The 26,588-nt window shown below is 44.9% G+C and overlaps 4 protein-coding genes and 1 long non-coding RNA gene across 10 annotated transcripts; 4 read left to right on the forward strand and 1 right to left on the reverse strand.

Annotated features, from left to right (window-relative positions):
- Positions 1 to 717: 717 nt before the first annotated feature.
- On the reverse strand, positions 718 to 2,536 carry LOC100829830 (LIM domain-containing protein WLIM1). The gene is made up of 5 exons (XM_003575978.4): positions 2,134 to 2,536; positions 1,926 to 2,022; positions 1,784 to 1,827; positions 1,441 to 1,524; positions 718 to 1,207 (listed from the first exon to the last, which is right to left on the reverse strand). Exons 1-5 carry the CDS (start codon positions 2,272 to 2,274, stop codon positions 983 to 985), a joined length of 591 nt encoding a protein of 196 aa, XP_003576026.1. The 5' UTR covers positions 2,275 to 2,536; the 3' UTR covers positions 718 to 982.
- Positions 2,537 to 4,527: 1,991 nt separating this feature from the next.
- LOC100846330 lies at positions 4,528 to 7,947 on the forward strand. Its single transcript, XM_003575437.4, has one exon. The coding sequence runs from the start codon at positions 7,094 to 7,096 to the stop codon at positions 7,763 to 7,765; it is 672 nt and encodes a 223-aa protein (XP_003575485.1). The 5' UTR covers positions 4,528 to 7,093; the 3' UTR covers positions 7,766 to 7,947.
- Positions 7,948 to 10,276: 2,329 nt separating this feature from the next.
- Positions 10,277 to 15,400, forward strand: LOC100833510. Of its 2 annotated transcripts, none has more exons than XM_010238927.3 (4): positions 10,277 to 10,542; positions 14,171 to 14,279; positions 14,391 to 14,440; positions 14,968 to 15,400. In XM_010238927.3, exons 1-3 carry the CDS (start codon positions 10,424 to 10,426, stop codon positions 14,403 to 14,405), a joined length of 243 nt encoding a protein of 80 aa, XP_010237229.1. In that variant the 5' UTR covers positions 10,277 to 10,423; the 3' UTR covers positions 14,406 to 14,440; positions 14,968 to 15,400. The 2 variants fall into 2 exon arrangements, with proteins under 2 accessions (XP_010237229.1, XP_003576029.1); XM_003575981.4 differs by having other exon boundaries at positions 10,278 to 10,542; positions 14,391 to 14,444.
- A 1,920-nt stretch (positions 15,401 to 17,320) lies between these two features.
- LOC104584392 lies at positions 17,321 to 19,916 on the forward strand. Of its 5 annotated transcripts, none has more exons than XR_002966069.1 (3): positions 17,321 to 18,798; positions 18,922 to 19,278; positions 19,556 to 19,916. XR_002966069.1 is itself a non-coding variant. In XM_024462951.1 (2 exons), exon 1 carries the CDS (start codon positions 17,541 to 17,543, stop codon positions 17,919 to 17,921), a length of 381 nt encoding a protein of 126 aa, XP_024318719.1. In that variant the 5' UTR covers positions 17,329 to 17,540; the 3' UTR covers positions 17,922 to 18,798; positions 19,556 to 19,916. The 5 variants fall into 5 exon arrangements, 1 of the variants encoding a protein (XP_024318719.1); XR_002966071.1 differs by having other exon boundaries at positions 18,925 to 19,278; XM_024462951.1 differs by lacking the exon at positions 18,922 to 19,278 and having other exon boundaries at positions 17,329 to 18,798.
- Positions 19,917 to 21,391: 1,475 nt separating this feature from the next.
- On the forward strand, positions 21,392 to 22,375 carry LOC100834735. Its single transcript, XR_732096.3, has 3 exons — positions 21,392 to 21,647; positions 21,771 to 21,921; positions 22,070 to 22,375. It is a non-coding gene; the product is annotated as an uncharacterized LOC100834735 (long non-coding RNA).
- Positions 22,376 to 26,588: the final 4,213 nt, after the last annotated feature.

The following is a 26,588-nucleotide window of genomic DNA, read 5'->3' on the forward strand; positions in this document are numbered from 1 at the left end:
TTTATGTTAAAATATCTTCATTATGTAAAATGCTCCAATAGCTTCCATGTAATTATCTACAAATACTTTACATATATTTTTCAACTGCTATTTTGTATTGGTATGTGTTGCAATCTTGTCGTACCGCTTTATTAATTATTCCTGTTCATTTTAAGTTATGATAACCCCAGGACACACTTCATTTTTGGTACTACCTATGGGTATTTTGTTACTTTTTTCCTTCATTATTCTTCCCGTACCTGTGAAATAATTCACTGTTGTCGTCTGCTGTCCTTTTATAAGCAAGCAAATGGAAATGGTTTATGGGTAGGAAATTGTCATGTTAGTTGGTCCAAGGACAGCTATTGAGGGTGTCAGGATATTCAAGCTGGGTGCCTGGCAATCCCAGCAGCTGGGCAGTGACTGCCATGATTGAGGATTACATAGAAAATTAGTAATAACTTCTGGTCCTGCCATAATTCTTTTTCCCTGGGACAGGTTAATCCCTTCATCCTGCCTGATGGCCTTCTGTAGTGCAGGCTGGGACCAGATTATATGGGAGCAAACTAACCTGGAACTAATCGCAAAAGGATCCTTTGATTTATTTACACGAGCTCACTTTATGCATCCATTATTCCGTCCAGAGGGCTCCCCTCTTGCGACTTAATGAAATAGAACAGGTCAGTTTCTGTAGTCAAGAACTTACAGTTCTCTTGCTTGTAAATACAATGAAAGGTCTTGCAAGTAATGATCAAGTGGTTCAAACCAGCCAGAGATATTTTGACTCGAAATACAACAAGGTTTACATGCTTACAAGACAATAATATCATTGTTCTCTGAATGCAAACGATCTCCGTTTGAAAAAAAATAATCGAAAAGAACAGCGCCACAGAAAGATATACTGCTCTGGAGCAAATGCAAGAAGACTCATGATTCATCTCTGGATATTCTTTTATTGACGAACCTCATGAAGAGGGCAGGGTATTTCTGATATTCTCGACGGTTAATAATCTGATTCTTCATCGTCCACTGACCCAGCACTTTGTGATGTCTTCTCGCTGTCATTCTCGAGCTGGCTGAAATTACCCTTTTCTTTGATCAGCTGGATATGATGGTGCTTGCAGAAGAGCTTCCCCTCGTGCGCGATGTAATTTGAAGGGCTGATGGTGCATCCTCCATGGCAGCACTTGAAGCAGCTCTTGTGGTACATAGTGTTATTGACAGTAACCTGCAGAATTGGTGGAGGTGTCAAGATCAGAGCACTGTTATTCATTCAAACTAAAGAGGTACGATCGATGTGTCCGCATCGCCTTCTCTCATCATAAATAAAGATCAATAATTGGATATCTAGCTTGGAAATGCAGCACATGGATATGAATCCAGCTAAACGTTGTTAAGTAAAGGAAAGTCCAGAAATAATAATTGAGACAGTTAAGATGTAAGAGTATAAAATAGTAGTACCCTCTCAATTGGATAGACTGTCTTGTTGCATCCAACACATTTCTCTCTGGTGCCAGCAAATGCGCTCGAGACTTTAATAGCATTCTGCCAAGAATACATTCATGATAAGCATCACCAAATGTGGTAGTTGACAGGAAAAACAAAGACTAATAATACTGATTACTAATGCGATTTTGTCCATATTCTGCACATCTGTTTGTGAAATGTCACTTTCAGTTGAACTAAGTTCCGTGCAGATCCACATGCTACAACTCATCTTTTGGGTGGCTTATTTTTTCTTTGTTTGTGGCTTCTGAATTATCTTCCTAAAATAAGTACTAATTTTTTTTAACATACTGCATACCTCATTTTCAACATTCCTTTCTGGTTTGACAACCTTTGGAGTTCCTGAATCAGGAAGACGAAGACATGTGTTAGTCAGGTCTCAAGAACAACTGAACTCTTTCTATATCGCAATGGAACGAAGGAGATGATGCAGTAGGTACCTTCGAAGCTCTTGTCCAAGCTTCCAGTCCTCTTGAAGAGCTGATCAAAGTGAGGTCTGCAGTAGAGCACTCCTTCAAACGAGTTGTAATTCGCAAGCTGCACCAGAGAGAAACATGGTCATACACCCACCAATTGCAGAAGCTGAAGAACAGCACGTCACTTGAACTTAACGGTGTGTCAGCATCTAGAGGAAGGAGAGAGAGTTACCTTGAGGGTGCCCTTGCAATGGTGGCACCTGAAGCAGGCCTTGTGGTAGACCCGGTTGTCGGCGGTGAGCTTGTCGACAAGGTACACGGTCTTATCGCAGGCGTTGCACTTGGTGGTCGTCCCCTGGAATGAAGTCGCCATTGCCTCCTCTGTTCTTCCCTCTCGATCTACAAGAGCGCTGCTGAAAGGAGAGAAATTAGCACGCGCTTGCGTTGTAAGCTCCCAACAAGCCTTTGGGGGGGCAGTGATGGCTAGCTATATGGTGAAAGGCAGTGCGTGGCGTACTGGCGTGGTTGGTGGTGGTGTGGCCTGCAGCTGCAGGTATTGCTCCTGCAGGACAGGCAGGACAGCTTGGGGGCGAGAGAATGGGAAGGAATATTTGGGTTGGGGGTGGCAAAACGAGGGGGTTGAGAACTGAGAAGGAAAGGGAAGGACCGAAGGATTTGCTGGTGGTTGCCGGAATGTTGCGGAGGGGCTAAGCAAAATCCAGCACACACACATGCTGTAGCAGACCTGCTGCCCTGATGGCGATGACTGATGATGACATGTGCAAAGGAGAGAATAGTCATTGGACAAATCATTTCTCTCTCTCCATCTCAAATGATAGCCAGAGACAATAATTTGAGAGAGAGGATGTCTCCTATTAATCTACTGCGAGAGGGAGAAGGCATTATTTTGCAAGTTGTGATGAAAGACAAACGGGCAGCTGATTTCCAACCTCTGGGAGTTTGAGACACTCCTATGCTAAGCTAGCTTGTGACAGTTCTTTGACAAAGGCTCTCTCACTGAGTGAGTGAAGCCGCTTTGATTGGAACATGCTGCCTGCCAGCACACCATATGCTGCACTGGCTGGAGGCTGGACCAACAAAGCTCAGTAGTCGGTGGGTCTGCTGCAGCCTTTGTTTGTTCCTAGCCCGCGGTTTCTTCTTGTGAAAGCGAAAACAAGACACTGGTAATTTTTTCTAGGTTGCTTCTGGTCAAAGTACACACAGGAAAAGCCAAATGGCCTTATTGTTTTGCGTAAACATTTGATTTCGAGTCTGCACTTCCTTCAACAAAAGATAAGTGGGTGCACATGCACACAACGTATTTCTTGTCCTCGCAAAAAGAAAATACCTGTTCCAGTCTTCCAGAGCAATCCAACTACTATACAAATTCTTGGATCTTTGTGTCACACGGACCCATCTGGCAGGGTTACTGATGATCACACATTATAAATGAGAAAACTATTTTGGATTATCCATTAGAAGTTCATATGCCAGATAATGAGCTCACTTTAGTGCCAAAAGAAGTGGTGGCAAATCCTGTATTGTTCTACTCACATTATACTCCTTCCGTATCATATTAAGTGACTCAAATTTACATAAATGTGGATACCAAAAAGCGTCTAGATAAATGTAATATTTCGTCACTTAATATATAACGGAGGGAGTATAAACTTTGGCAAGATTATGTATATCAAGACTATCATATACATTTGGATTTCTGTTTGACGACTGGCATTTAGAGTTTTCTGTATGTTATAGGTGAGACCGTACATGTCCTGCTGGCTAAAATCTCCAGACACTTTTATGCGTATCTTTGCGTTCCCTAGCCTCTCTTCAGCATGGAAATCATTCTTCTAATGTCACATCTGTCCCTCTCTGTCGGCAGCTTTCTTAGGATGCTGGCAAGTGGCCGGGAAAAGAGGTCTCAGGGGCCGGGAGAAGGAAAGCTTCTGATATCTTGATCCTTCATGCCAAACAGAATTAACTCCTTTTTGTGACTACTAATCAAACCACAGCCATCATACGTCGAGTGCAATGCTCAAACAGATCCCGATGGACAAGGCCATCACAACAGCTATAGAAAAGATAAGTCTCCATATTTTTCGGATTCTCTTACTTTTACAACCTTCACACTTACTCCCTCCAATTATAAATTCTGATCATTGTTGTTTTACTTTAAATTTGACTAAAATATCGACAATAATTTAGTATGGAAGGGAGTACTCATTACTGGTGCATGACCCCGTTATTATTCAATTCAATCATGTAGCAATAGGATATTCCCGGGTTGGGTGGCATGTACAGATCTATCTTTGTGCCAACTCGTTTTAATTATTTCATCTTGTGCCTTTCAGATGATCAACGCATGCCTTTTTGGGTACTTGGCTAGGCATCAGTGCCTCTCTACTTATGGTAACAAGTAGGTGCAAAACATTCTTTTTCTTCTTTCTTCTTTATAAAGTTGTTTGGGTCTCTTTTCCAATTCCGTGAAATGAGGTCTCCTGTACCCATCTTTCAAGCTCCCGCGTCTCCTCTCCGGCGACTTCGGCGGCCAGAAGACGAGGGGGACGGAGGCTTGTCTTCCTTGTTGCTGTACGCATTACTGGCATCAAAGGTAATCAAAGGTGGCACCATTGGTCCTTGTTGAAATCACGCTGGATTTGTGTTCTTCCGAGATTTTAAAATGGGGTAGTGTCACAAATGCCAAATAGAGTGTAAAAAATGAAATTCACTCATGAGTAATATATGGTGTATGCATCAACTGATGCAGCCAAAAAAAAAAGATTTTGTACGAAATCAGACGTATGATCTTTTAAAAGATTTCATTTTTGGAGTTCCAATTAAAATGCATCTCTTCTCTCAGTCTCGTTTATTGTCTCTCCCACCTTTCTCCAATCGAGTGACAAAAAAGGCATCGGCGTCGCCGGTGCTGTGCGTGCTTTGCCCGGTTCCCCCCCCGGATGGCGGCGAGGGTGGGACAGGCTAAGTGAGATGTAGGTGGCGGTGGATATATGATTCAAGGCATGCAGTGGATTTTTCCTTAGAATTATAGTCCTCTGTTATTTCTGCAAAAGTCCTTTGGGCCAAATAGGAATTGAAGCGGCAAACATCTCCTTGGGTAATTTGCTCCCTGCAAATGAGAGGAAAATACAGATAATAGTCTCTAAAACTAATGAGGTAGCTTTATAATTGATTTCTTGAGACTCAAATTAAAGGTTCAGTTGATTCGGGCTCCTCTGGGTGTTTTATATGTAAATTGCGGCTGATTGTAACTTTGTGTTGGAGTAATAAAGCTCAGGTTTTTCCGCAAAAAAAGAACATCATATCGTGCCACCTCTGATCTTCTTACCATTGTTTGAAATTATATTCTTTAAAGCAAATAAATAATAAGTTTTGTCGGACTAATATCTTTACACTCATAGAAATCTGAGTTGGTGGTCGTGAGTTCACTCCAACAAAACTACCCACAATGGCTACGGATTCATATAATTGCCACTTATTTTATACGTATCATGATCTTTTGACTATTCTTGATTGGTTTTGTTGACTTTCAAGATATTTTTTTCAAAAATAATATTTTAAGATAAGTCTTTTTTATCAGAAAATTTAAAAATATGAGTCACATATTCTTAATCCCGTAATAAAGCACGGGCATTTAGCTCGTCACTGGTAATATATTGAGTTAATTTAACAACAGGAACATGCAATTAGGTGGATGCAAATTTAAATGTAGGGATAGTTGTCGGCATACCACCGTAATACTACTCCAAACCTGGTAATTACAATCGTAAGCATCATTGCAAAGGTGTGAAATGGGGTCCCATGGTTCAATGTACCTATATAGGGTCAATAAGTTGAAGTATGGAGATCTTCTCGTCCAAGTGGTCACACGTGCCCTAGCTCTCATTGTCGTAGCTCCTCAGATCTCTCCGATCTCCCCGTCTCCGGCATCTCATTGACATTGTGAGGTAGGGAGAGCCGTCGTCTTGGTCTCTCAGTTTGCACCCTTTTTTTAGACTAGAGATATTCTGATATGCTTTATAGGTTCTTCTTTGGTCATCGTTTCCTTTTCATTAAGCGGGCAATGGTGTAGGTCACGATAAGCATGCTCCATTGAGGTAAAGATCAAGGAAAAAAAAAGGTTTGCCAGACATTAGTCTTTTTGGACAGTGAGGATATATGTTTCCTTGTTTGAATCTACTTCCTCTGTCCCATATTAAGTGTCGAAATATTACATGTATCTAAACGCTTTTTATGTATAGATACATTCATGTTTGAGCAAATTTGAGACACTTAATATGAGACGGAGTGAGTATATATATATGATGCGGTGGCATAATTTTGGGTTTTGTTTCTCGTGCTTCAATGCTAACTCAGCGTCGATGCAAATCCCGAAAATCTTATGAAAACACACGGGTGTGGACGGCACGTGTTTTTTCCTTGAAGAACGGTGTCAAACATGGATCGAGAGCTTCATACCGTTCCCAAAGGCGACTTCTTGTCCAGGAGGATAGTCCTAGTGGAACTTTAGTCTCGATGACTTCGTGTCGCCCAGGGGCTGGAGGAGTATATATACGGAAATAAATCGTGTATACAGCACCTTTTTTCTTAGCGAAGAGTATATACCTTTTTTTTCCATCGTGTCACCCAGGGCCTGGGGTCACTCAACACATGTCCGGGCCGATATGAAAAACTCGTTCGCCTGGGGTAAACAACGCTGCCCAAGACTAGCCCACTATGAGAGAGGCATGTGGCTGCTGGCCGTTCACGGGCCAGGCCTAGATAGCCGGCCGGCGTGGCGACTGGCGAGGCAGCAAAGTCCACAAAGCCCGAGGCAGCCCACGTGAGAGGGTCACACAACTCACAGACTGCTGGGACACGTGCACGGAGTGCCCTCCACCCGTTTGATACCACAGTGCCCCGCCGCGAAGCTTCCCCTGCCGCAATGGAGCCGCTGAGCTGCGCGTGGCCGTGCACCGCACTGTGCTTTCTCACGCGTCTCCCCTTTGAGCTTTGACTCACCCCACTCCTGTCCCCCCGTTTAGATCTAAATATCTAATCAAGCTAGTAGCTGTGGTATAAAAAGAGCCGGATGCATCTGTAGGCTGTAGCTGCAGCTCACAGCACAGAGAGACGAGCTCGATCGCGCAGCAGCATTGTCCGAGTTGCACACTGATACCGTCCATTTATATATGCATCTGCATCCATCATCCATGGTGGGCGGCGGCGGATGCGGCGGCGGGAGAGCTCTCCGGCGGGTCGACAGCTTTCCGGTGAGGCCGTCGCTGAGCAGGAGCGACGCCATGAAGAAGAAGAAGAATAGGATTAGCAAGAGATCCAGGATCTCGGCCGCGCTGCGGGAGCTCAAGGTGGCCGCCAAAGCCCGGGACACCAACGCGCTTCTCCAGCTCGTCTTGACGGGACACCGCGCCGGCAGCGGCGGCCGCACAGGACCATCAACATCACCATCATCTGGTGGTGGGGAAAAAATTACTACTACATCGGAGGCAGAGCGCGGCATGATCGCCGATCCGCTAGGACGCGGCGGCGCCATCGCCGGTGCCTCCGAATCGGCTGGTGATGGTCTTATCGTGTCCGGCGGGAGGCCAATAGCGACGGCGACCGGGGCCGGGGGAGGAGCTCGTTGTTACGCGAGGTGGACGGCGGCGGTGCTGGCGCTGGTGGTGGCCCTGGCGTGCGTGGTGGTGCTCGGCAAGGCTCCGGCCATCTGCTGCTGCACCTGCGCCGCCTGGTGGTGCGGCGGCGGCGGTAACGCGGCGGAGAGGCGCCGCGCATCTCATGACGACTCCGATTGCCGGCGCCTGAAGAACGGCGGATACCATGGCACAGCGTTACTAGCGTAGTACGGCGCCCACAGGCGCAGAGCAGAGCAGTAGAGGTCGCTTGTGGGTGAACGTTGGAATTTTTTCTTTAGCCAGCAGCCTAGCAGAGTAGCAGGGCGTCCAGCCGTGCAACGTGTTTTGTTTAATTCTTTCTATAAAGAACGCTATAATTCGTGGAAAGAATGTTCTTTTTTTTTTCTTAATTGATCGTCATACAAGCAGCTGGCCGCAACAATCATGGACCGAACTATGGGGCGACCGTGCCCAGGCGAGTTAGCGTGCGGCGATTGCGCTCGCTCCTTTTTTTTTTCCGCGCTCTGCGTCCGGTTAGCCCAGCAGCGCTCCTTGGCCCAACAGCGTTTTCCGCGTGCGTTTTCATCCGCTCAGCCCATCAACACTCCCTGCCCAGCAACGCTAGTCTAATTCTCTGGTACACGTGCAGCAATTGGCCCCTCGAGGCCTCTGCCTTCACCTCGAATCTATCTTGCCCTAAAAAAAAACAACCTGGAATCTATCATGAAGAAATTTTGGTGGGGAAGCAAGGCAGGCGCTAGCAAGACTGCCCGGGTCTCCTGGAGCACAATGACGAGGCCCAAGTTCGATGGCGGTCTCGGTTTTTGTGATATGGAGCTTTTCAATCTCGCCCTCCTTGCACGGCAAGCATGGCGGATACTCCAGGAGCCAAATACTCTGAGTGCTAGATTGCTCAGAGCGGTCTATTTTCCTGGCGGCGATTTCCTAGAGGCGCCGGTCGGCAACCATCCTTCCCAGGTTTGGCGATCCATCGTGGAGGGGCGGGACATGCTGAAGCAGGGATTGATTCGCCGAATCGGGGATGGCACCACGAAGCACGCGTGGGACCAGAACTGGCTGCCGAGGTCCACACGTTGGCGCCCGACGGCATGTCCGCGTGACGATCCGCCGATCGCTGTAAGTGAGTTTATTAATTTTTCTGCGATGTCCTGGAACCTTCTGAAACTCAAAGAGTTTTTCCTTCCAATGGATGTCGATGTTATCAAGTCCATCCCCCTCTCGACCAGAATTCAAGATGATTTTTGGGCATGGCACTTTGAGAAAAACGGCGTGTCCACGATCAGATCGGCGTACCGGTTGTTCGTCAACACAAAGAGTGTCCGGGAAGATTGGCTCGAGGGCCTTTCAGGTAGCTCCAGCCCGTTTTGACGGGACACCGCTGATCCGTTGGAAAATTACTACTCCTACATCGGAGGCAGAGCGCGGCATGATCGCCAATCCGCTGGGACGCGGCGGCGGCGCCTCCGCCGGTACCTCGGATGGTGATGATCTTATTAAGTCCGGTGGGAGGCCGATTGCGACAGCGACCGGGGCCGGGGGAGGAGCTCGTTGTTACGCGAAGTGGACGGCGGCGGCGCTGGCGCTGGTGGTGGCCCTGGCGTGCGTGGTGGTGCTCGTCAAGGCTCCGGCCATCTGCGACGGCACCTACGCCGCCTGGTGGTGGTGCGGTGGCGGTGGAAGCGCGGCGGAGGGGTGCCGTGCGTCGGACGAGGACTCCGCGTGGAGGCGGCCAAAGGACGGCGGATCCCGTGGCAGCGTTGCTACTAGCGTAGTACGGCGACCACAAGCGCAGAGCAGAGCAGTAGAGGTCGCTGAATTGTGGGTGAACATTAGACATTTTTCATTTTCTTTGAATGAATAAGTAAATCTCGTAAAATCACACTTTTGTGGCAAATGACACATATTTTAAGCCCGTTTGATCCCTTACAGGCGGGTCCCACCTGTCAGGTCACGTCGGCACGCCTTTTTTTTCTTAGTGACTCAAAAATGTGTGTGGTTTTATGGATAAATTAGCAAAAATTATGACTCGTGAGACTACCATCCCAAAAATTGTGATTACGTGAGATCTGTCTTTTCTTCCAACGACTCCAGCTATAGTAGCAGTGTCCAACGTGTTTCTGATAATTCTTTTTATAAAGAACGGTAACAACTTATGGAAACAATGTGCTCCCTGTTTTTCTTAATTGGATGGTGCTCACGCATTGCTGCAGAAACATTTTAAAACAAATATATAAAAGTATATTTAAAATTGACTAAAACTAATGAGAAAAGATGTAAAAATGTTTAAAAACAATTGAGTGTTATAGTTTCATTAGGATGTTTGTTGTTGGTTTTTATTTAAGTTTTCTCGATACTTTGTATTCTGTTTATTGAATAATAAAGTTAGATGTTTCTCAAAAGAAAAAAAACAATTGAGTTTTTTACTTCAAGATCAAACAATTGAGACATAGCCAGAGCGTTTTTTCGTTAACGCCTTTGTCGAAATTACAGTCCTTCGTGTCAGTGCGAGCGGAGGATACATGCTTGGACGGCCGAAAAGACCTGCTGCGTCACCTATTTGGGATATATTTTCGTTTCTCCTTCCTTGAACCCAGGATAGCGGCCCAACCCCGAACCAAACAGGGCCGAGCAGTTAAACAACCCGGCCCAAGCGCCGCCAAAACCGCGTGCACGCTGGCATGTGGGCCCCGGCGCTGGCTTTCTAGAATATCCAAAAGGCCCCCTCCTACTTTCTACCGAATCGTCTCTCGCATTTTCGTGCATCCGTCGCATATCCCAAAAGCAGAGCGCAAACAATCCACCGATCCACGCAACCAACGGCGGCGGAGCAGCCAAGGAGTGGACCAGCGAGGGAGGGAGCAGACGATGGGGCAGTGCGGGTGCTTCGGGTCGGCGCAGGCGGCCAAGAAGGAGCAGCGGGCGGAGGCCGACCGCCTCGAGGCGCAGGAGGCCCGCGCCAGGGCGGCCGAGGCCGCCCAGAAGAGGTAACCGCCTTTCTCTCTCCCTCTCTTTACCTCTGCTTGTAGCTCAAATCCTGGTTCCGGTTTGTTGGTTCGGATTTCTTGGGACCGGTCAGCTAGGTTTCGTTATTGATTAGTAGGACGAAGAATCCGGGCTGGATTGGAGGTTTATCGATTGGATTGGTTCGATCCTGCGAGGGTTTACCAGGTTGGATCGAGTTGTTCGTGCTGGGAGCAGGTCATTGAATTGGGTCGAGAATTGCCCCCTTCTTCAATCGCACCGCCCCTGTTAGAGAGATTTCTCAACCAGAAATGGGTGTGTTCTACTAGTCCTATATGGTATGAGCCGATGCTCGTGCAGGTGAAGCTGATGGCTGCAGGACGAAGGGAGGAATCGGAGTGCCATCATTCTTGGAGAGCTTGGAAAATGTTACAACCAATCTTCCTTTAAAATGGATTGGTTGGTGTTCATCATTGGTACAACTGCAAGGCCATATACTCTCTAATTACCACATACGTGGTTCAGTTCCTATTGTGGTAGGCCTAATCCTTCATAGATGTCAATGCTAGGCTTGCCCATAAATGGGGGGCTGAAACTCTACCTGTATTTCCTCTGAGCAACAACTTTTATCGTGCCATCCCTTGTATTTGTATCTGCAAATATATTTGGCCTCACATTTGCCAACTGCTCTGGCAACCACATCGGCATGTACAACTTACCAGCTGGTGCTGCAAGAGGCATTTGTTCCACTAATGGTACCGATCACAAGATGGTTCAGCCATGTCATCAAGTTCTAAGAGTAGTGATTATGTGTCTCCAATTCTTCAAATATTCTGTCGACTGTTATCGTCGGCTCTTTAGTTTCCTCATGGAGTAGTGTTTATGGTCTGTCACATCATATACATGAAATTGCATAATGATTAGGATTGAACCTGCTAATACGGCTGTGCTGGGTACTTGAACTGATTTGAAAAAAAAATGCATTTCTGGAGCTGATTCTTGATTTATGTTGCATTGTTTAATTTTATTATGTTTAGCAGATGGTTCCAAATCGTATATTGGAAATTGCCTAATGATTAGGATTGGAACTTGCTAAGATGATTATGTTTGGACAGTGGCGGTGACAGGATTCAAACTCTGTTATGTCAAGCTATATGGCCTAATGGTCCAATAGGGCTGCGTGGTCAATTTTCATAGCTAATCTATTGAGCATATCTAGTTGAGGGTTTTAAATTTGTCAAAAACTTGTGTAGTCAAGCGACTACACAGCCCAAGTGTTGCTTCGCCACTGTGTTTGGATGCTTGAACTAATTTCAGAGGATATGTGGATCTGGTTCTTGATTTAAGTTCATTTCATTGTATTATCTTTAGCAGAATTAGATGGTAACATAAAGATTCTGCAGTTGTATTATATGCTTATGAAGAAAATTAAGAATTCATTGTTCAAGTGTAGATGTTCAATACTTTTGTGTCAAGAAAACTCTGTAATGTTTGACATGGTAGAGTATGGTCATTTCCGATGGTCAGTGGTTCCTATCGACTCATTGTTATGTTTTGTCAAAATGAATCAAGTTAGTTTTGCACTATACTTTTCTTTTTCGTCAGCTAGTCTCTTAATAAATGGAGACATGAATTTGGTAAACTTAATTTTAAACACTACATGCATCCATATAATTGGTGGAGTAAATTTCACAGAACCACACTTTTTGTGGCAGTGATCTCACAAAACCACAGTTGTTGCTAACAGTCTCACAAAACCACAACTCTTGGGGCAGGGAGTCTCAAAAAACCCTAAACTCGATGATTAGGTGGCTTGATGGTGTTTTTGACGACCCAGGCCCACAATGTGGCATTGGAGACGGGTCGGGGAGGATGACGTGGCAACTGACTTGTGGGCCGTGGCATTAGAGATGGGTCGGGAAAGCTGACGTGGCAACTGAATTGTGGGCCCGGGTGGCATTGGAGACGGGTCGGGGAGGCTGACGTGGCAACTGACTTGTGGGCCCGGATCGTCAGAAACACCATCAAGCCGTCTAATCATTGAGATTAGGGTTTTTTGAGACTCCCTGCCCCAAGAGTTGTGGTTTTGTGAGACTGTTAGCAACAACTGTGGTTTTGTGAGACCACTGCCACAAAAAGTGTGGTTCTGTGAAATTTACTCTAATTGGTGCAATGGGGTTAACTGGAGGTATCAGGTAACTAAAGTATTGAAGCAGAATTGCTCTCAGATTTTTTTTTTTGAGGATGCAACGGTCGATCCCCGCGATTCGATTAGAAGAATAGAATTGGCCCTGTTTATGAGGAAAACCGGGCCCGAAAACCGATACAAATGCACGGCTTATTCTAGGAAAGCCGTGCGAAAAACCCTGACAAAGAGCATACATGGGGACCGAATAAACAAGCCGCCACCGCAAAGACAAAGACCTCCTCCGCTCCCAACGACGCTGAACAGGGAACCGCTCCTTGTGCCAGAAGAAGGTAGGCAGAGCGGGGCTTCTTCGACGACAGGAGATAGAAGAGGTTGCCTCGACGGGAGCGGTTCGCGCATCGGCAAGCCCGTGTAGCACGAAGTCGCCCTCCCTGGCCAAGACACAAACCAAGCCCACCGCAGCGAGCAAACTCCGCCGCCAAACGAGGGCTCCAAAGGCAACGCCTCCAAGGAGGATACGCCTCAGAGCTTTCGCTCGGAGGCACCTCGCTTGCAAAGGGTGGGTTGTGGCGGAGCTGCACAACGACGCCTTCAAGAAGGAAAACGACGTCCATGGACGCCGTCGTCGCGCTCTCAGATTTTGAGTTTGCTATGAGTCAGTTGTATTAGATGCTACTGGACTGGGCATACAATATGGTATTTACACGCCTTTAGGGCGTCTTGGGATTAGGGGTACTTTTTTTAGCACGTGCCCTTAAAATTGTTAGACATGTTATGTTCCGGGAGCAGTTATCAACTGAATGACCTGTCAGGGGCTAAGGGCAGGGTGAATCATATTGCTGCTGCAACCAGTACAATTTAAAATAAGTAGTACGGTACCTTGTTCCTATCAATGCCAGAATTGTTGCCTTGCGCCCTTGGTCTTCCTTTTGAACAAGCTAGTACTAAAGAGTTGGCTAGAGCCACAGCAAGAAACAGCCAAGGATCGTGTAAAGAGCATTGAGTATAATAAGCAGGAGTAGTTTTTTTTTATTATAAAAAATGGTATTCTTGATGTTTTAAAACGTTTTACCTGAGAGAAAATGCATCCATGTGCTAAAAGGCATTTCGCAAGCAAGGATGCTCTTTGCTATGTCATGCTCACAAGAAAGGAGGCTTGTGGCGTGCAATTTCTTATGGTCTTGAGATTTCTTGATCTATATGTTAACTAATTTTTCTGGTCTGCTAGTCTCTTTATTTACTAACATTTGAAATTGATAAACTTACTTTTAAATAATCCCACCATTCGTAAATAGATGAAGTCCTAGAATACGAGTAGTCGGACTTCCCTAAATTTGACTCACGTTTACCTGTAGCACACTTGAGTGGACTTGAGTTAGAAATAGGTTGGACTTACTGTCTCCGTTGTCATCAAAGTCAGATGACAACTTCGACTATCCATGCTTGATTAATCCAATCTAAAGTAGCCTGGTCCCAATTGTGACATTTTTCTCAACCTTCAGACAGCAGGAGTATGAGAAGTCAGCAGCTGGAAGAGCAGCGCGAGCACAGATAAAGGCTATGAAGGAATCCAAGACGTCAAACCAAGGGCAAGGAGAGCCGGTTCTTAAGGTATCATTGTCCCACCGAGTACTGACTAGGTTGAAGTAAATACTTAAAACATTATGAGACTTCTTTCTTGCATGGTTGGGTATTTATCTCTTAATCTCTTGATTTTTGCAGTGGCAGATGGGTTAAATTCTTCATGTGTGTTGACTTGCATACCTCAGCGTGTAAGTAAGTATACGTAGTCAATACTCAAGGTCGTCCTTTCTTTTCTATGGTGATTGGTGATATGATCACTAGTACTGTAAAAAAAGTGTAAAAGAACATTCATAGTTAGCCATTGCCTGTCTAAGCATGTTTTATTTTCATTTTCGGATATTTAACTGTTTAGGAGGGAAAACAAGTAGTGCAGTTAAGGGTGGTGTGTCATAATTGTTGGAATTTAGTTCTTCCATTATTTTTCTCGTCTACTTTGTCACTATAAGGGGTCAATATATTTAAGAGGAGCAAAATTGACCAGCTTGTTTTGTAAAGTTTGTCAGGAGAAATTCTGTAACAGTATTTGATTTTGTGGCCTATCACGAATTATGAATCAAAAATTGGGAATGATGGAGATTGTCTAGAACAGAATTTCAATTACGATTTGTCACTGTTTTGTTCTATGAGTTCCATAATTCTCCTCCATTGCACGTTATATATTTTTGGTTCAGGGTTGAGCCTTTGTCTTTACAATTTGTTCTGTGCCCTCTCTCAGGTTGTTGATGGACCTTCTGTTACCTGCTGACTATGTGATGCAGTTTAGTCTCCTAACTCATTTGTGATGTTTGGCAGTGAAGTGTACATATCGTTTTAGTCATCTGCTATTCAGGGATAGCTTATGCACTGCCCAATTTGTTTTCCACAACTACAAGCGTGTTTTGTGTTACTGTACATTCCATAGACTGTGGTTGTCTGGCAAAGTAGGTATCTTTTCTTTCTAGCTATTAGGGTACCTGTGAGCAACCCAGTTCTTTATACCGAAGACTGGTAGTACTGTACTGCAGTTTTTGTTGCTGAAGTATGCAGAAAACTCATGCAAATGGCTGCCATTTGAGCCATGGCCTTTTCAATGTATAGATAGTAAGACCCCTCAAGAATCTACTCCGTACTGTTTAAAATAATAAACTCGGTGAGGGTTCATGCCTTTCGTCTTTAGGCCATTCACGATATGAGATACAGGGTTACTGCAAATTGACACCGATGGTGCCCTTTTTTTTGCTCCCAGTATCCAGGGCACACCTTTGAGAAACATGTTCAAGAAATTTCAGATACAGTTTTGTTCCTATCCTGGGAGAGTGCAAGCGTGTCAGTCCGAATTGTCCCTTTTCCCATTGAAGAAAGAAAAGGTGTATATTTGGTTTATCAAACACTTTCTGATTGTAGATTCTTCCCTGAACTCTGAAACCGGCTAGCTTCGCCCTTCAACTCCTGAAAATTTCTTCCAGCAATTCTGAAACATTCTCTGGCTAAGTTTTTTTCATCACTTGGGCTGGGCCTAGAATATTAGAATTTTATTTTCAATTCAACGTATCAACTTGTTTGGTTGTGCTCTTACCTGACCCCTGTTTTGCTCTAAAATGCAACGTTCCTCTGTATTTGTCTTGCATTTTACAAATCCATGTCGCAGACAAACATAATTTTTTAATTCACTATTCAAATTTGATCGAATGAAATGTTGTCAAAAACTTTATTTAAGGGCAACGGAACTTAATTGGAGGCTGGTAAGTGGCAACTGTAACGACAGAAACAGGGCCTATATGGACTGGATATGATCAGATTCCAGTCTCAAGTCAACTTTCTTTGTCAACTTTGTGTATTCTGATTCATCATAAAATAGACTGAATCACGCTGTCTAAGATTACCTCAGCATCGAGTTTTTTGAAGACCGTGTTCTACGGCTCTAAAATAATCAGTTAAGCGCGCTTTCATTGAAAAGGAAAATACTGGTCCGTACAACAACTATGATGACTTCCAAGTTGCACTGCTAATGGTATTTTTAAGTCCTCAACAAGCTATCTAGCTGCGTCACTAGCTTATCCTGATGCTACTATAGCATGCTTGTTTATACGACGACTCACGAGCACTCCAAACGCTCACTCTATAATTAAAGTGATCATTGGAAATGTCCATGTAATTAAAGTGCATAAAGGACAACTCATGCATGAACCACAACCATATGTTCCTTGCCAACAGATTCATCGTAATGAAGTGAGGAAAGTGTACTTATTTTAAAGGAAGTTTTCATAAGGAGGCCAAATTCGACCGCACAAATTTATCTGATATAAGCTTATGTATTCCGATAAGCTTTATCTGATATTGATAAGCTAGTATCCTGCTTCGACATAAGATAAACGGAATGACGCTGTGTAAGATTGCCTCAGCATCTGTTTTTCTGAGGACCCGTGTTCTACGGGTCTAAACTGATCAATTAAGCGTGTTTCATTAAAAAGAAAAACACTGCGATGATGATGTCATGATGATTTCCAACCTGAAGTGCTGATGGTATTTTTAAGTCAAAACTTGAACTGCTGATGGTATTTTCAAGTCATCAACAAGCTAGCTAGCTGTGTCACTAATTAACTTATGCCACTACAGCATGATTGTTTATATCACGGCTCACGAGAACCTCCAAACGTTCACCTGTTGATGCATATCGATTCCGGTACGTACTTGGTTAGATAGTGCATTTCTGAAGATTTTGTAGAAATTTCATATACCTCATACTTGTAAAATTTTCGTTGGAACTTAGTTGACTTTGTTATTTTTTATTCTTGATATGTGGTTTGAATTTGGAAATGAAATTTGTGACATAACATGGCGGCATGTCTTCCTGGCCGCGGCGGCAGGCGGCAGGCGGCCCAGGCCCTAGGTTTTCGGCTTTGACCCATGACATCCTCCTTCGTATTGCCCGGCAGGGGCACTAGGCCAGGGTGCTCGTGGTGTGGCTGGCCTGGGGATCTCGGACGGCGGCATCCCCGAGGCTTATCAGGCAAGAAACACGAGATTTATCCAGGTTCGGCTACCTTTTTTCTTGATGTAAACCTACATTCTGTAAAATTGTAAATTGTCAGCCCTATCGAGAGCACTTAGCCCAGCTTTATATAGTTTGATGGCTCATACACGGATTCTTTTTATCCTAATCTATTAGGAATCCTTTTTACAAGATTTCTACTAAACCGGCCTAGGGGGCCGACTTGGACACTAAGTCGTCCCTATCCTTAGCTCGGCCTGAGGTTATCCGGCTAGTATATCCTCGATAGTATATCCTCGAAACCTCAGAACTAACAAATGGCCAACGCCACAGCTCTCCTGATCTTCCTCCTGGCCGCCCTTCTTCTCTGCCACCCAGGCAATGCCCAGCAGCCATCGTCGTCCTGCGGCAAGTCCGACATATCCGTGACGGCGGCGGCGGCGGGGAACGTGGTCCGGGGCCAGCGGGAGTACGTGGCGACGATCAGGACGTCGTGCGCGTGCCCGCTCAAGGACGTGCGCGTGTGGTGCGGCGGCGTCGAGGACAGCGCCGTGCCGCTGGACGCCGGCGTCGTGGAGGTGGACGAAGGGATGTGCGTCCTCAAGCGGCCCGTCTCCAAGGGATCGCCGGCCGTCTTCAAGTACTCGTCGGCGGTGCCCGTCAACTTCCGCGTCTTCAACGCTGCCCCGGCTTGCTGATTGATTGATTGATAAATAAAGCGCGAGGATCGATCGACCAGAGAAGAGCTCTTTCCTGTGGCAGGAAATATATAAAGTTGCATTAGGCGTCGCATGGCATGCAACATGGTGGTTTGGATCGGATTGTTGGATCTATGCATTCTCTGTTAGCAAATGTGAGATGCGCGCAACAAGTTCTTCTCTGAGTAGCATGCACCAGATGATCTCATATATCGAGATTTTTTATCGAGCTCTTCTCTGGTACCCTGAAATCGATACGGGCCGTCCGTTTCCGTCAATCTAAGGGTCCAGATCGATCTATACCGTTTCTCACAAGGTCAGCAGTATATTGCATCGCCGGATCAAATAGAGGGGTATTTTCGGAACACTCGTTTCCGCACGGCCCAATAGGTGAGAAACTGGGCCGACGCTTCCTCTCCTACCCGTCGTCCCCGCGCGGCCGCGCCCCCTCTCCCCCGATCCCACCACCGCCGGTGCGGCCGCGCCCACCCAGCGACCTAGGCCGCCCCCTGCTCCGGCGCCGAAGGCCGGCACGCCTACTTTCGGTACTCGATGCGTCCGTCGCCGCGGCCCCCACCCCGGCACTCAAGGCCGCCAAGCTGTCCGTCGAGGTACCCATTGCCACGCCTCCCGCCCCCATTGCAGAGGCCCCAAGGGCTAAGGACCAGCGGCGCTGCGCCGTAGACGGAAAGGATCGCAGCTAAAAACTCACGGTTGCGGCTGCGCGCTGGAGTGTCCAGTGGTGCGTGCGGCGATGGCGGTGCTCGGCAGCGCTCGGTGGCCCGAGCCTCGCGACGGCCAGCGGCGGCGCGTCCCGGCAAGCAGCGGCAGCACGGCTGTGTTGGCGTCATCGCAGCGTGATCACCATTACGGTTAGGTACGGAAACTCCTATGTCAGTTCTGAAGCTTTTCTTATGCAGTTTCTTTCGCATTTTCCTGTAGCCATATGCTTCGATAATTCCATGTTGTCAAATGACTAGTCATGCAACCTTGGTTTAAGTAGAGATTCACGGAGTATTTCAGATGAAACCAAGAACGTCATCAAACATTGGATCAGATCGACAAAATTGGCATAGACAGGCCACAAAAGTATGAGGCTCCGATGCTACACATAACACATGGCAGCTTCTGAAATTTAGTCCCTCTGGGTGAGGAATTCATATTCAAGAACATTTTCAGTAATAACCTAACCTTGTGTATTTACAAAATCAGATGTACTACCAATGTCAACAGAAGGTGGTTGTGATCTGCCTGTGTTACAAACTTACAATGCTCTTGCCATAAGTCTGCAGCCCGCGCTATGTATTACACCGACAATAAGACATGCTGATGGTTTCTACAATGCAACATGCCTATGGTGATTAATTGTTTCTACTCGTAAATAATACCTCGTTCTAAAATTTAAAATTTTCCTTGTTATTAATTGTCACTAATTATCACTTGTTGCTGGCGGTGCCAGGATCTAAAACTTGTGATGTCATTTCAAATTGATGATGTCAAATACATGTGCTTTTACTAATTTTATAAATTTTTCTTCATGATTTATACTTGTATACAAAGGATTTGACAAAACTGTGTGACAGCTCTAAATGTGGCACCGCCACTAACATTTTGTACATTATTAATGTTTGCAGGGTTGTAGTTTCTCGATCAGGTATTCAGGGAGGACCTTCTTAATAACTATGCAGAGGAGATGGTCAATTACTGCACAAGGCTTCAAACAGTAGTTTCCATGAAACGTTGGCTTCCACCGTCGACCTTCTGAAAGAGAAGGAACCACTAATTTGACAATTAGAGAAGCAACTTGACTCTCTATGTTGTCACGCAAACGTTCAAGAGAAGAGGTGTAAATGTAGGAAATACGCAACACTTTTCTGGTTCATGCTAATCATGTATGTTGCTAGAATATTAATCCCCACTGTGCCAATTTCATGTATCAGACAATACAATACTTGAGGGAATTTTATCATAAATCTATGCTTTAGATGTGATTCAGACATGACTTTAAATGTGATTCTGGTTCGACTGACCTCATCTCCGTTTTGAACATTAAAACGGCATAATTAGGCCATGCATACAGTTTGGTAAACCAAACCATACAGTTTATAAACACTCTTGCTGTTAAGTTTTTGCATCCCCCTTCACCGTGTCAACCAGTAAGGTTGTCTGACTATTTTTATCATGCCTGCAAAGAAAATAAGGGCAGGCATGATAAAAATAGGCTCGCGTCCTGGTTGGTCAGGTGCAAATTGCCAAACAACTACACTAGCACTCGAACAGATTCGCAACCTAAATACATCGGTAAATTGTCAAATAACACCAGAGCTACATTAGAACAATCCGATGGTATGGAAGATACATTAGAACAACCCGCTGCACCAAAATTTGTTTAATTGAACCATAAGAAAAACAACTGATTCTTACCGAGAGGATGGAATGGATTGTAGTTTTCTATGAAATGTTGTGTAAAAAATTCTATAGGATACAATCCTACAAATCAGACGACACAAATAGGAAAAACATTCGAAGGATTTCAATCCACTAAATTTCCTAAAAAAAACTTATATTTAAACAAAAACCCTTGACCCTCCTCTGTTCTGCTGCCATGGTCGATCTAGCTGGCAATATTGCGAATAGAGATCTAGTTTAAGGCTGTTAGGCACCGTACTTTTCGAAAAAAAGGAACCGTACTCTTTGCCACTGGAACCTATAATTTTATCTGCTATCCGTTTTCTTATGCCATCCAGTCTTGTGAGGCCAAGAAAACAATCCATGGTGATCTTGCAGCGAATCAATCAATGGTCAAATTAATCTTCATATTGAAATCTTTTGGCATTCATTCGTCATAGTTCATACATAGTAAAGTGCATGAAGGACAGCTCATGCCAAGCGATCGTTCACAATGAAGTGGTCATAGTTAGGGAAGTCTCTTTATTTTAGAGCAAGTTTTCACAAGGAGGCCGGCAAGTTGCCAATATAACTGGTTGGAGTTAGTTGAGATAATTGTAAATTTCAACCACAAAAGAGCCAATGGAAGAGTATTTTAAGTCTCCGTGCTGTTGTTCTTTTGGATGATAGTTGATTACACCTCCAACTTGCATGGAAGCGATGGTATTTTAAGTCATCGACGAACTGTCAAGCAGAGTCACCAGCTTATCCTCTTTCTCAGAAAAGGACGGAAGAGCTCATGTTGTTGTTGAGAAACCTGGAGTTATGTGGATGCACAAAGTTTATATTTACAATACTAACGGGCAGCAGCAATCTCAACTTGACGCCGTACAGATTAGAAATCTCAAATCCTGTTTACGTCAGGCTAAAAACTGAGAAACATATGGCACTGCCCTTGGTAAACAATGACACAGTTGACAGTTGAACCAAAGCGGCACACTTCATGCCTGCACGCAGGAGAGTCGTAAAAAGAGTAGATTATAAAAACAAAAAAGCACAAGCAACAACCCCAGAATTAGTCCAAAAAGGCTCTGCACTTTTGATCGTTATCCCTAATCTTATATTCTAATCTACTTGAAATAAAAGCTCTTTATATACAGATGCAACCTGCAGCGCTCTGCAAAGCAGAAAACAGCAACCGGTCATAGAAGAGCACCAAAGTTAGAGTGAGGGATAAAGAGAGCAACGGGCGACGATGGGTCAGAGTCCTCTTCTCCGGCTACCGGCGGTGGCCGAGCAGGTCCAGCCAGTGGAGGCGACGACCGGTGGAAGCAACAGGTGATCCCCAAATTCTTCGTTTATCCACATACAAGATGAGCTAGTATTATTAAGGCGTTAATTCTTCTCCGACATATAGTCCGGCCGGCACTATGCTAACAATTTTGTGTCCACGGCCTACAGGAAGGAACAGCTTGGCAAGTCTACAAAATCTGCAAATAAGTACTACAAGAACTCAAGCAAAGACGACCTTGTTTTAAGGGCGACGCTGGAGTCGATCACTAGACTTGGATAAAAGTGAAAATCTGGTCCAAAAAACAAAAGAAAAGAACACGTGAGTTTTTCTCTCTTCTGGTATTATTGGACACAGAGAGGTTTCTGATCGAGTTATTTGTTTTAATTGGATTTTATTTATCTTTTTCCTGTCACTACATTTTTCGTTTATTTTTTGTGTTAACAATGACATCTTTCCCTTATTTCAGGAAATCATGGTGATCGCACTAATATCACCTTGTCTACTGATAATTTCTAAGAGGATGGAGCTGCCCGTGTGTTATCTATTAGTTTATCAAGAAAAAGGAAAAATATTGTGTCTCTATTATGGCCTTTTGTACTTATAATCTCAAGCTTTTGGCTTATTAACAACTGGCGTGTTAATTCAGGCATTTTAGAGACTCATCAGTACTTATAATGGAATATAATGTGTACTACTACTTAAATGTACTTTGCTACTCTTCGCCTATTGTACTTAGATAAATAATTCATATGAGTTTTATTTTTGACAAAAAGCATCAAACATCCCTTTTTTCCAACTCCATACTTCAGTAGATTTACTCAGAAGTGTGCAGTCTGCAGCATGCTAATATTGACAAATAGTCCATCCGATCCTAAATTCTCGTCGTTGTTTTAGTTCAAAGTTGAACAAGAATTTAGGATCGGGGGTGTATGTTTGAATAAACATCACATAACTACAACCTTAATGTTTGATTTCAGAAAACGACAAGTTTTGTCCTTTTCATATAACCACAACTCTTTTGCCATTTGTGTGAATAAAAGACAGTCAATTGTCATTTGATAAAAGAGGGGTCTCAGTGCGGTTCGAGGTACAGAGCCATGTCTCTAGGTTCTTTTGCCAGGTGACTATTGATCAGTGGGTCCAACCGGCTAGTTTGGTTGCCAAAAGAGCTTGATCCGGGCCTTCATTCAACTCGTAAATGGGTGTATAAGAAAGAGACGAGATAGCTATATGTATTCGCTCCTCCTCTTGGGCCGGGCACTGTCGAGGGAACGCTAGATTAGTGGGTGAGATGGTCTAGGTGGGTGTGTGCTAGTCGGTGGCTCTGGCGTTGTCGTCATCAGGCCTGGCAAATTCAATGCTTCGATCCCTGTCTTTGAAGAAGGATTGGTGGAAGACGGTGACGGCTGATTTTGAAGCGTGCGCATGGACACACGCCGAGGATTTGCTTGACCTGTTGTGTTCCGGTTCAGCCTCCGGATTTAGATGTTGGGTGGTGATGTGTGGCCAAGGCATACGGCCCGGATAATGATCACCCCCTCTACCAGGCTTGTAGGCATAGCGTGGTGGCTTTTGTCAGACTTGTTAAATAAATTAATGAAAAATAGTTGTGTGCATTATTTTGATGTAAATGCCAATAATTTCAACCTCCTTTTCAAGAAAAAATAAATAAATTTTGATTGTTCAACAAACTAATTTTTATCTAGTCCCTCAAAAACAAAACTAATTTTTATCTAGGACCTTCCTACTCGATTCCTTTTAGGCCTAGGTGCATCAGCATTCAAGAGTGCCCAGCTCACCATCCTCACGTACTACTTGTGCCGGCAATTTCCATATTTTCAGCATCGTATCGATATAAACTAACGTGGTCCTTACGATTGATAGGCTTCCACGATTCCTCCCTCATGCAGTTAAGTGAGCATGTTTTGCAAGCTCGGTTTACCGACTTCGGTTCAAACGCAAGGTCTGCACAATCTTCTGAAATTACAATCTCGAGAGGTGAGATAACATGAGAGAGTACCGATCTGTCATTAAATGTTCCGAGGTTGAGAACTGGATCTAGAGGCCCAAAGAAAGACGACGTTGGAGCATCGCTGAAATGTGACGTAAAACCCTCCATCGGCTTGCCTAAACATCATAGTGTTGCCACACACTTCACCGCGAGTGCAGTGCAGGGGCAAGTGATCGAAAGTCGAGGTCATGCTTATATGTTGGATGCTTCAGAAGGCACTAAGTGCAACAATCTCCAACTTGCTAGCTTCCTCCTTCAATGAAGTTGCACAGGTTTCAGTGATGTACCTGCCACTTCTTTACCAGTGTCTCAAATCCCTACACATGCGTTTTTGTAATACTCTGCCGGTGTTTACGTAGACTACTCCAACCTATTTTCGAAAACTAAAATATCAACAGTAAAAGAGCCATGAGAGTAAATAAGTGTAAGTCAAGTGTCCCTGAAAGAAGCTGAGCCTGTTGCATATATATCAGTATATGATCAAGAGTTGTGTATATACTCCCGGCAAAAAAAAGATAGTTGTGTATGGCAAAGGGATACCCTGTAGCATGTGAAGGTTGGTGTTACATTTATCTGCACCTGTCATCTCATAAATAATTTAAAGACAAATTTTACACGAATGATTAATTTTACTACTTCACCGTTCATGCATGTTGCGCAGTGGACTGCCGCTATAGCTATGGGTAATTGGGTGTTAACCCAAATGCTACCCCTGGTTAAAACTGATTGGCGGATCTGTCCTGTTTAATCGTAGTCGTTCATTTGCTTATAATAGTTGTGCAGAATTATTTTCGGAAAAGCATAGAAGCACTTCTCTAATAAAAAATTATCTTAGTGAAAGAACAGATATTGTTTGCGGCTACTGGGATCTCTCAACTGTGATCAGTGCACAGAAGATCAAACTAAAAACCATCAGCATTGAGGCAAACTACAAGCAGAACGGGAGGGTGGTGAAGGTAGATTTTTCTTTTGGTACGGACGTACGGTGGAGCCGTACGAGCAATCGCTACTACAGAAAAGGTCATTAGTAACGGTCGAAAAAGTGCATCACTAACGGACGTCCCGTCCATCACTAACTTCCTGTTACTGATGATGCACGGTCATTCTATCCGTTACTAATGATGTCACCATCAGTGGCGGTTGACACCCCACGACCGACACTAATACATATTTCATGATTTAAAAAAAAAGCTGGCCACAAGCCGGCATATTTTGATCGTGGCCAAATAAAACCCAAATCACACATCATGGATTACAGCAGTAAAAATCGCAAACAAATAACGAAAAAAATCCGAAGCTCTCCCTCGCCGGATTCAGCCGCATCGCCCTCCATGGCAGCGATGGCTCCTTGGTCGAGGCCGTGAACGCCGGATCCGTGCGGTCGAGGCGGGCCGGAGCCGGAACTTCCTCCTCGCGCGCGGTTCTTCGTCGGTGGCGACGGCGCCTCCCTCCGGCTGCAGAGAGAGAGCATGAGAGAGAGAAAAGAGAGCCTGAGAGAGAGAACGAAGAGGGAGAGAGGGAACTTACCGACGGCTCGGCGACGCCCTCCTCGGCTCTAGCGGAGGCGGCTCGGGGGATCCGATGGCGCCGCTGTAGATGGCGGCGGGCGGTGGGGAGGAGGAGCCGCGGCGAGCTCGCGCAGAGGGCGATGACAACGGAAGGGCTCGAGGACGGCGGCCGTTGTCGGCGGGCGGGGCCGGCCGGCGGCGGGGACGGTGCGGGAGCGAGCGGCCGGCACGAGGAAGAGAGAGAGGGAGACCAGTGGGCAACGGGGAGAGGGAGATCGAGAGCTGGTGGCGCGCGCGAGCTAGGAGAGATAGAGGGAGAAGAGGGGGCTCGGGAAGAGATAGAGGGGGAGTTGGAGACAGCGCTGAGATAGGGAGAGGGAGGAAGAGAGTAGGTATTTATACCGTCCACACAAACCCTAGAAAATGTTGGGCCGGCCCAATTAAGGAGATGGTTATCAGTGGCGGGCCTGGATGAAAGGACCGCCACTAATGAGTGTTTGAGTGAATTTTCACATTTTTCACACTGAAACATTAGTGATGGGCGTGGTACGCCCGTACTGATGAGTAGTCATCAGTGACGGGCGTGAAATACCCGTCACTGATGACTCGTTACATATACACTGTTTTGTAGTAGTGAATGCGAGCAAAAGAATAGTTAAAGTGAATCGGAGCCGTCATGGTGGGATGTTACAACTGTATTTAAAGAGCTCTCATATTCAGATACTCTCTCCGTTCTATATCAAATGACTTTCTATTATATGTATCTAAACATTTTTTATGCATAGATACATCTAAGTTTGGACAAATTTAAGTCTTGATATGCGACGGAGGGAGTATAAATTTCAAAACGGGCCCAAAAGTGATGAAGATTTTTCTACTAAGTCTATCCCCTCCCCTGTATGCTTTTGGTTTTTATATTAACCCTTTTTTACGCTTTTGGGTATGCATGCGTGAAGTGTGCCGCCTCATGTTTGGAAGCATCGACGCTGCCATTTCTCCCTAGATCATTGCAACTTGAGTATCTAAAGTCTAAACTTGTTTGATTTAAATGTGATAACGGATAAAATCATATCCCTTGCGACATGAACACAACTTTAAAATAAAAATGAAGGATCTATTCCCTCGGTTACAAAATAAGTGACGTAGATTTGTATAGAAATACAGAAAATGAACAAGGTGGTAATGCAAACAGGCCGTTGTAAATTTGCAGTTTGTTCGTCCTATCCCAAATTTTGACAAGACCGATGACACTTTTCTATTCAGCAATGTGATTCTAGGAAACATGCAAATCGCTGCATGCATATCCATTATTCATACTCAAAATAACTCTTTAGCCCAAAGAAAAAGTCATAGTAGACAGTAGACTAGTAATTGTTCAAGCATATACATATACAGTTTCTATAGATCGGTAACTGTTAAAAATAACTCTTTATATTGTATTGTGCAAAAAAAAAACTCTTTATATT

This window comes from Brachypodium distachyon, chromosome 4 (assembly GCF_000005505.3).
Source record: "Brachypodium distachyon strain Bd21 chromosome 4, Brachypodium_distachyon_v3.0, whole genome shotgun sequence".
NCBI lineage: Eukaryota > Viridiplantae > Streptophyta > Magnoliopsida > Poales > Poaceae > Brachypodium > Brachypodium distachyon.

What these genes read in the sequence shown, in the direction of transcription:
- LOC100833510 (XM_010238927.3), top strand. Translation starts at nt 10,424, where the DNA reads ATGGGGCAGTGCGGGTGCTTCGGGTCGGCGCAGGCGGCCAAGAAGGAG. An exon ending in GCCGAGGCCGCCCAGAAGAG is followed by an intron (nt 10,543 to 14,170) that starts GTAACCGCCTTT and finishes CTCAACCTTCAG; the next exon opens with ACAGCAGGAGTATGAGAAGT.
- LOC100829830 (XM_003575978.4), bottom strand. Translation starts at nt 2,274, where the DNA reads ATGGCGACTTCATTCCAGGGGACGACCACCAAGTGCAACGCCTGCGAT. An exon ending in ATTGCAAGGGCACCCTCAAG is followed by an intron (nt 2,023 to 2,133) that starts GTAACTCTCTCT and finishes TCTCTGGTGCAG; the next exon opens with CTTGCGAATTACAACTCGTT. An exon ending in CTTGGACAAGAGCTTCGAAG is followed by an intron (nt 1,828 to 1,925) that starts GTACCTACTGCA and finishes TTCCTGATTCAG; the next exon opens with GAACTCCAAAGGTTGTCAAA.
- LOC100846330 (XM_003575437.4), top strand. Translation starts at nt 7,094, where the DNA reads ATGCATCTGCATCCATCATCCATGGTGGGCGGCGGCGGATGCGGCGGC.
- LOC104584392 (XM_024462951.1), top strand. Translation starts at nt 17,541, where the DNA reads ATGGCCAACGCCACAGCTCTCCTGATCTTCCTCCTGGCCGCCCTTCTT.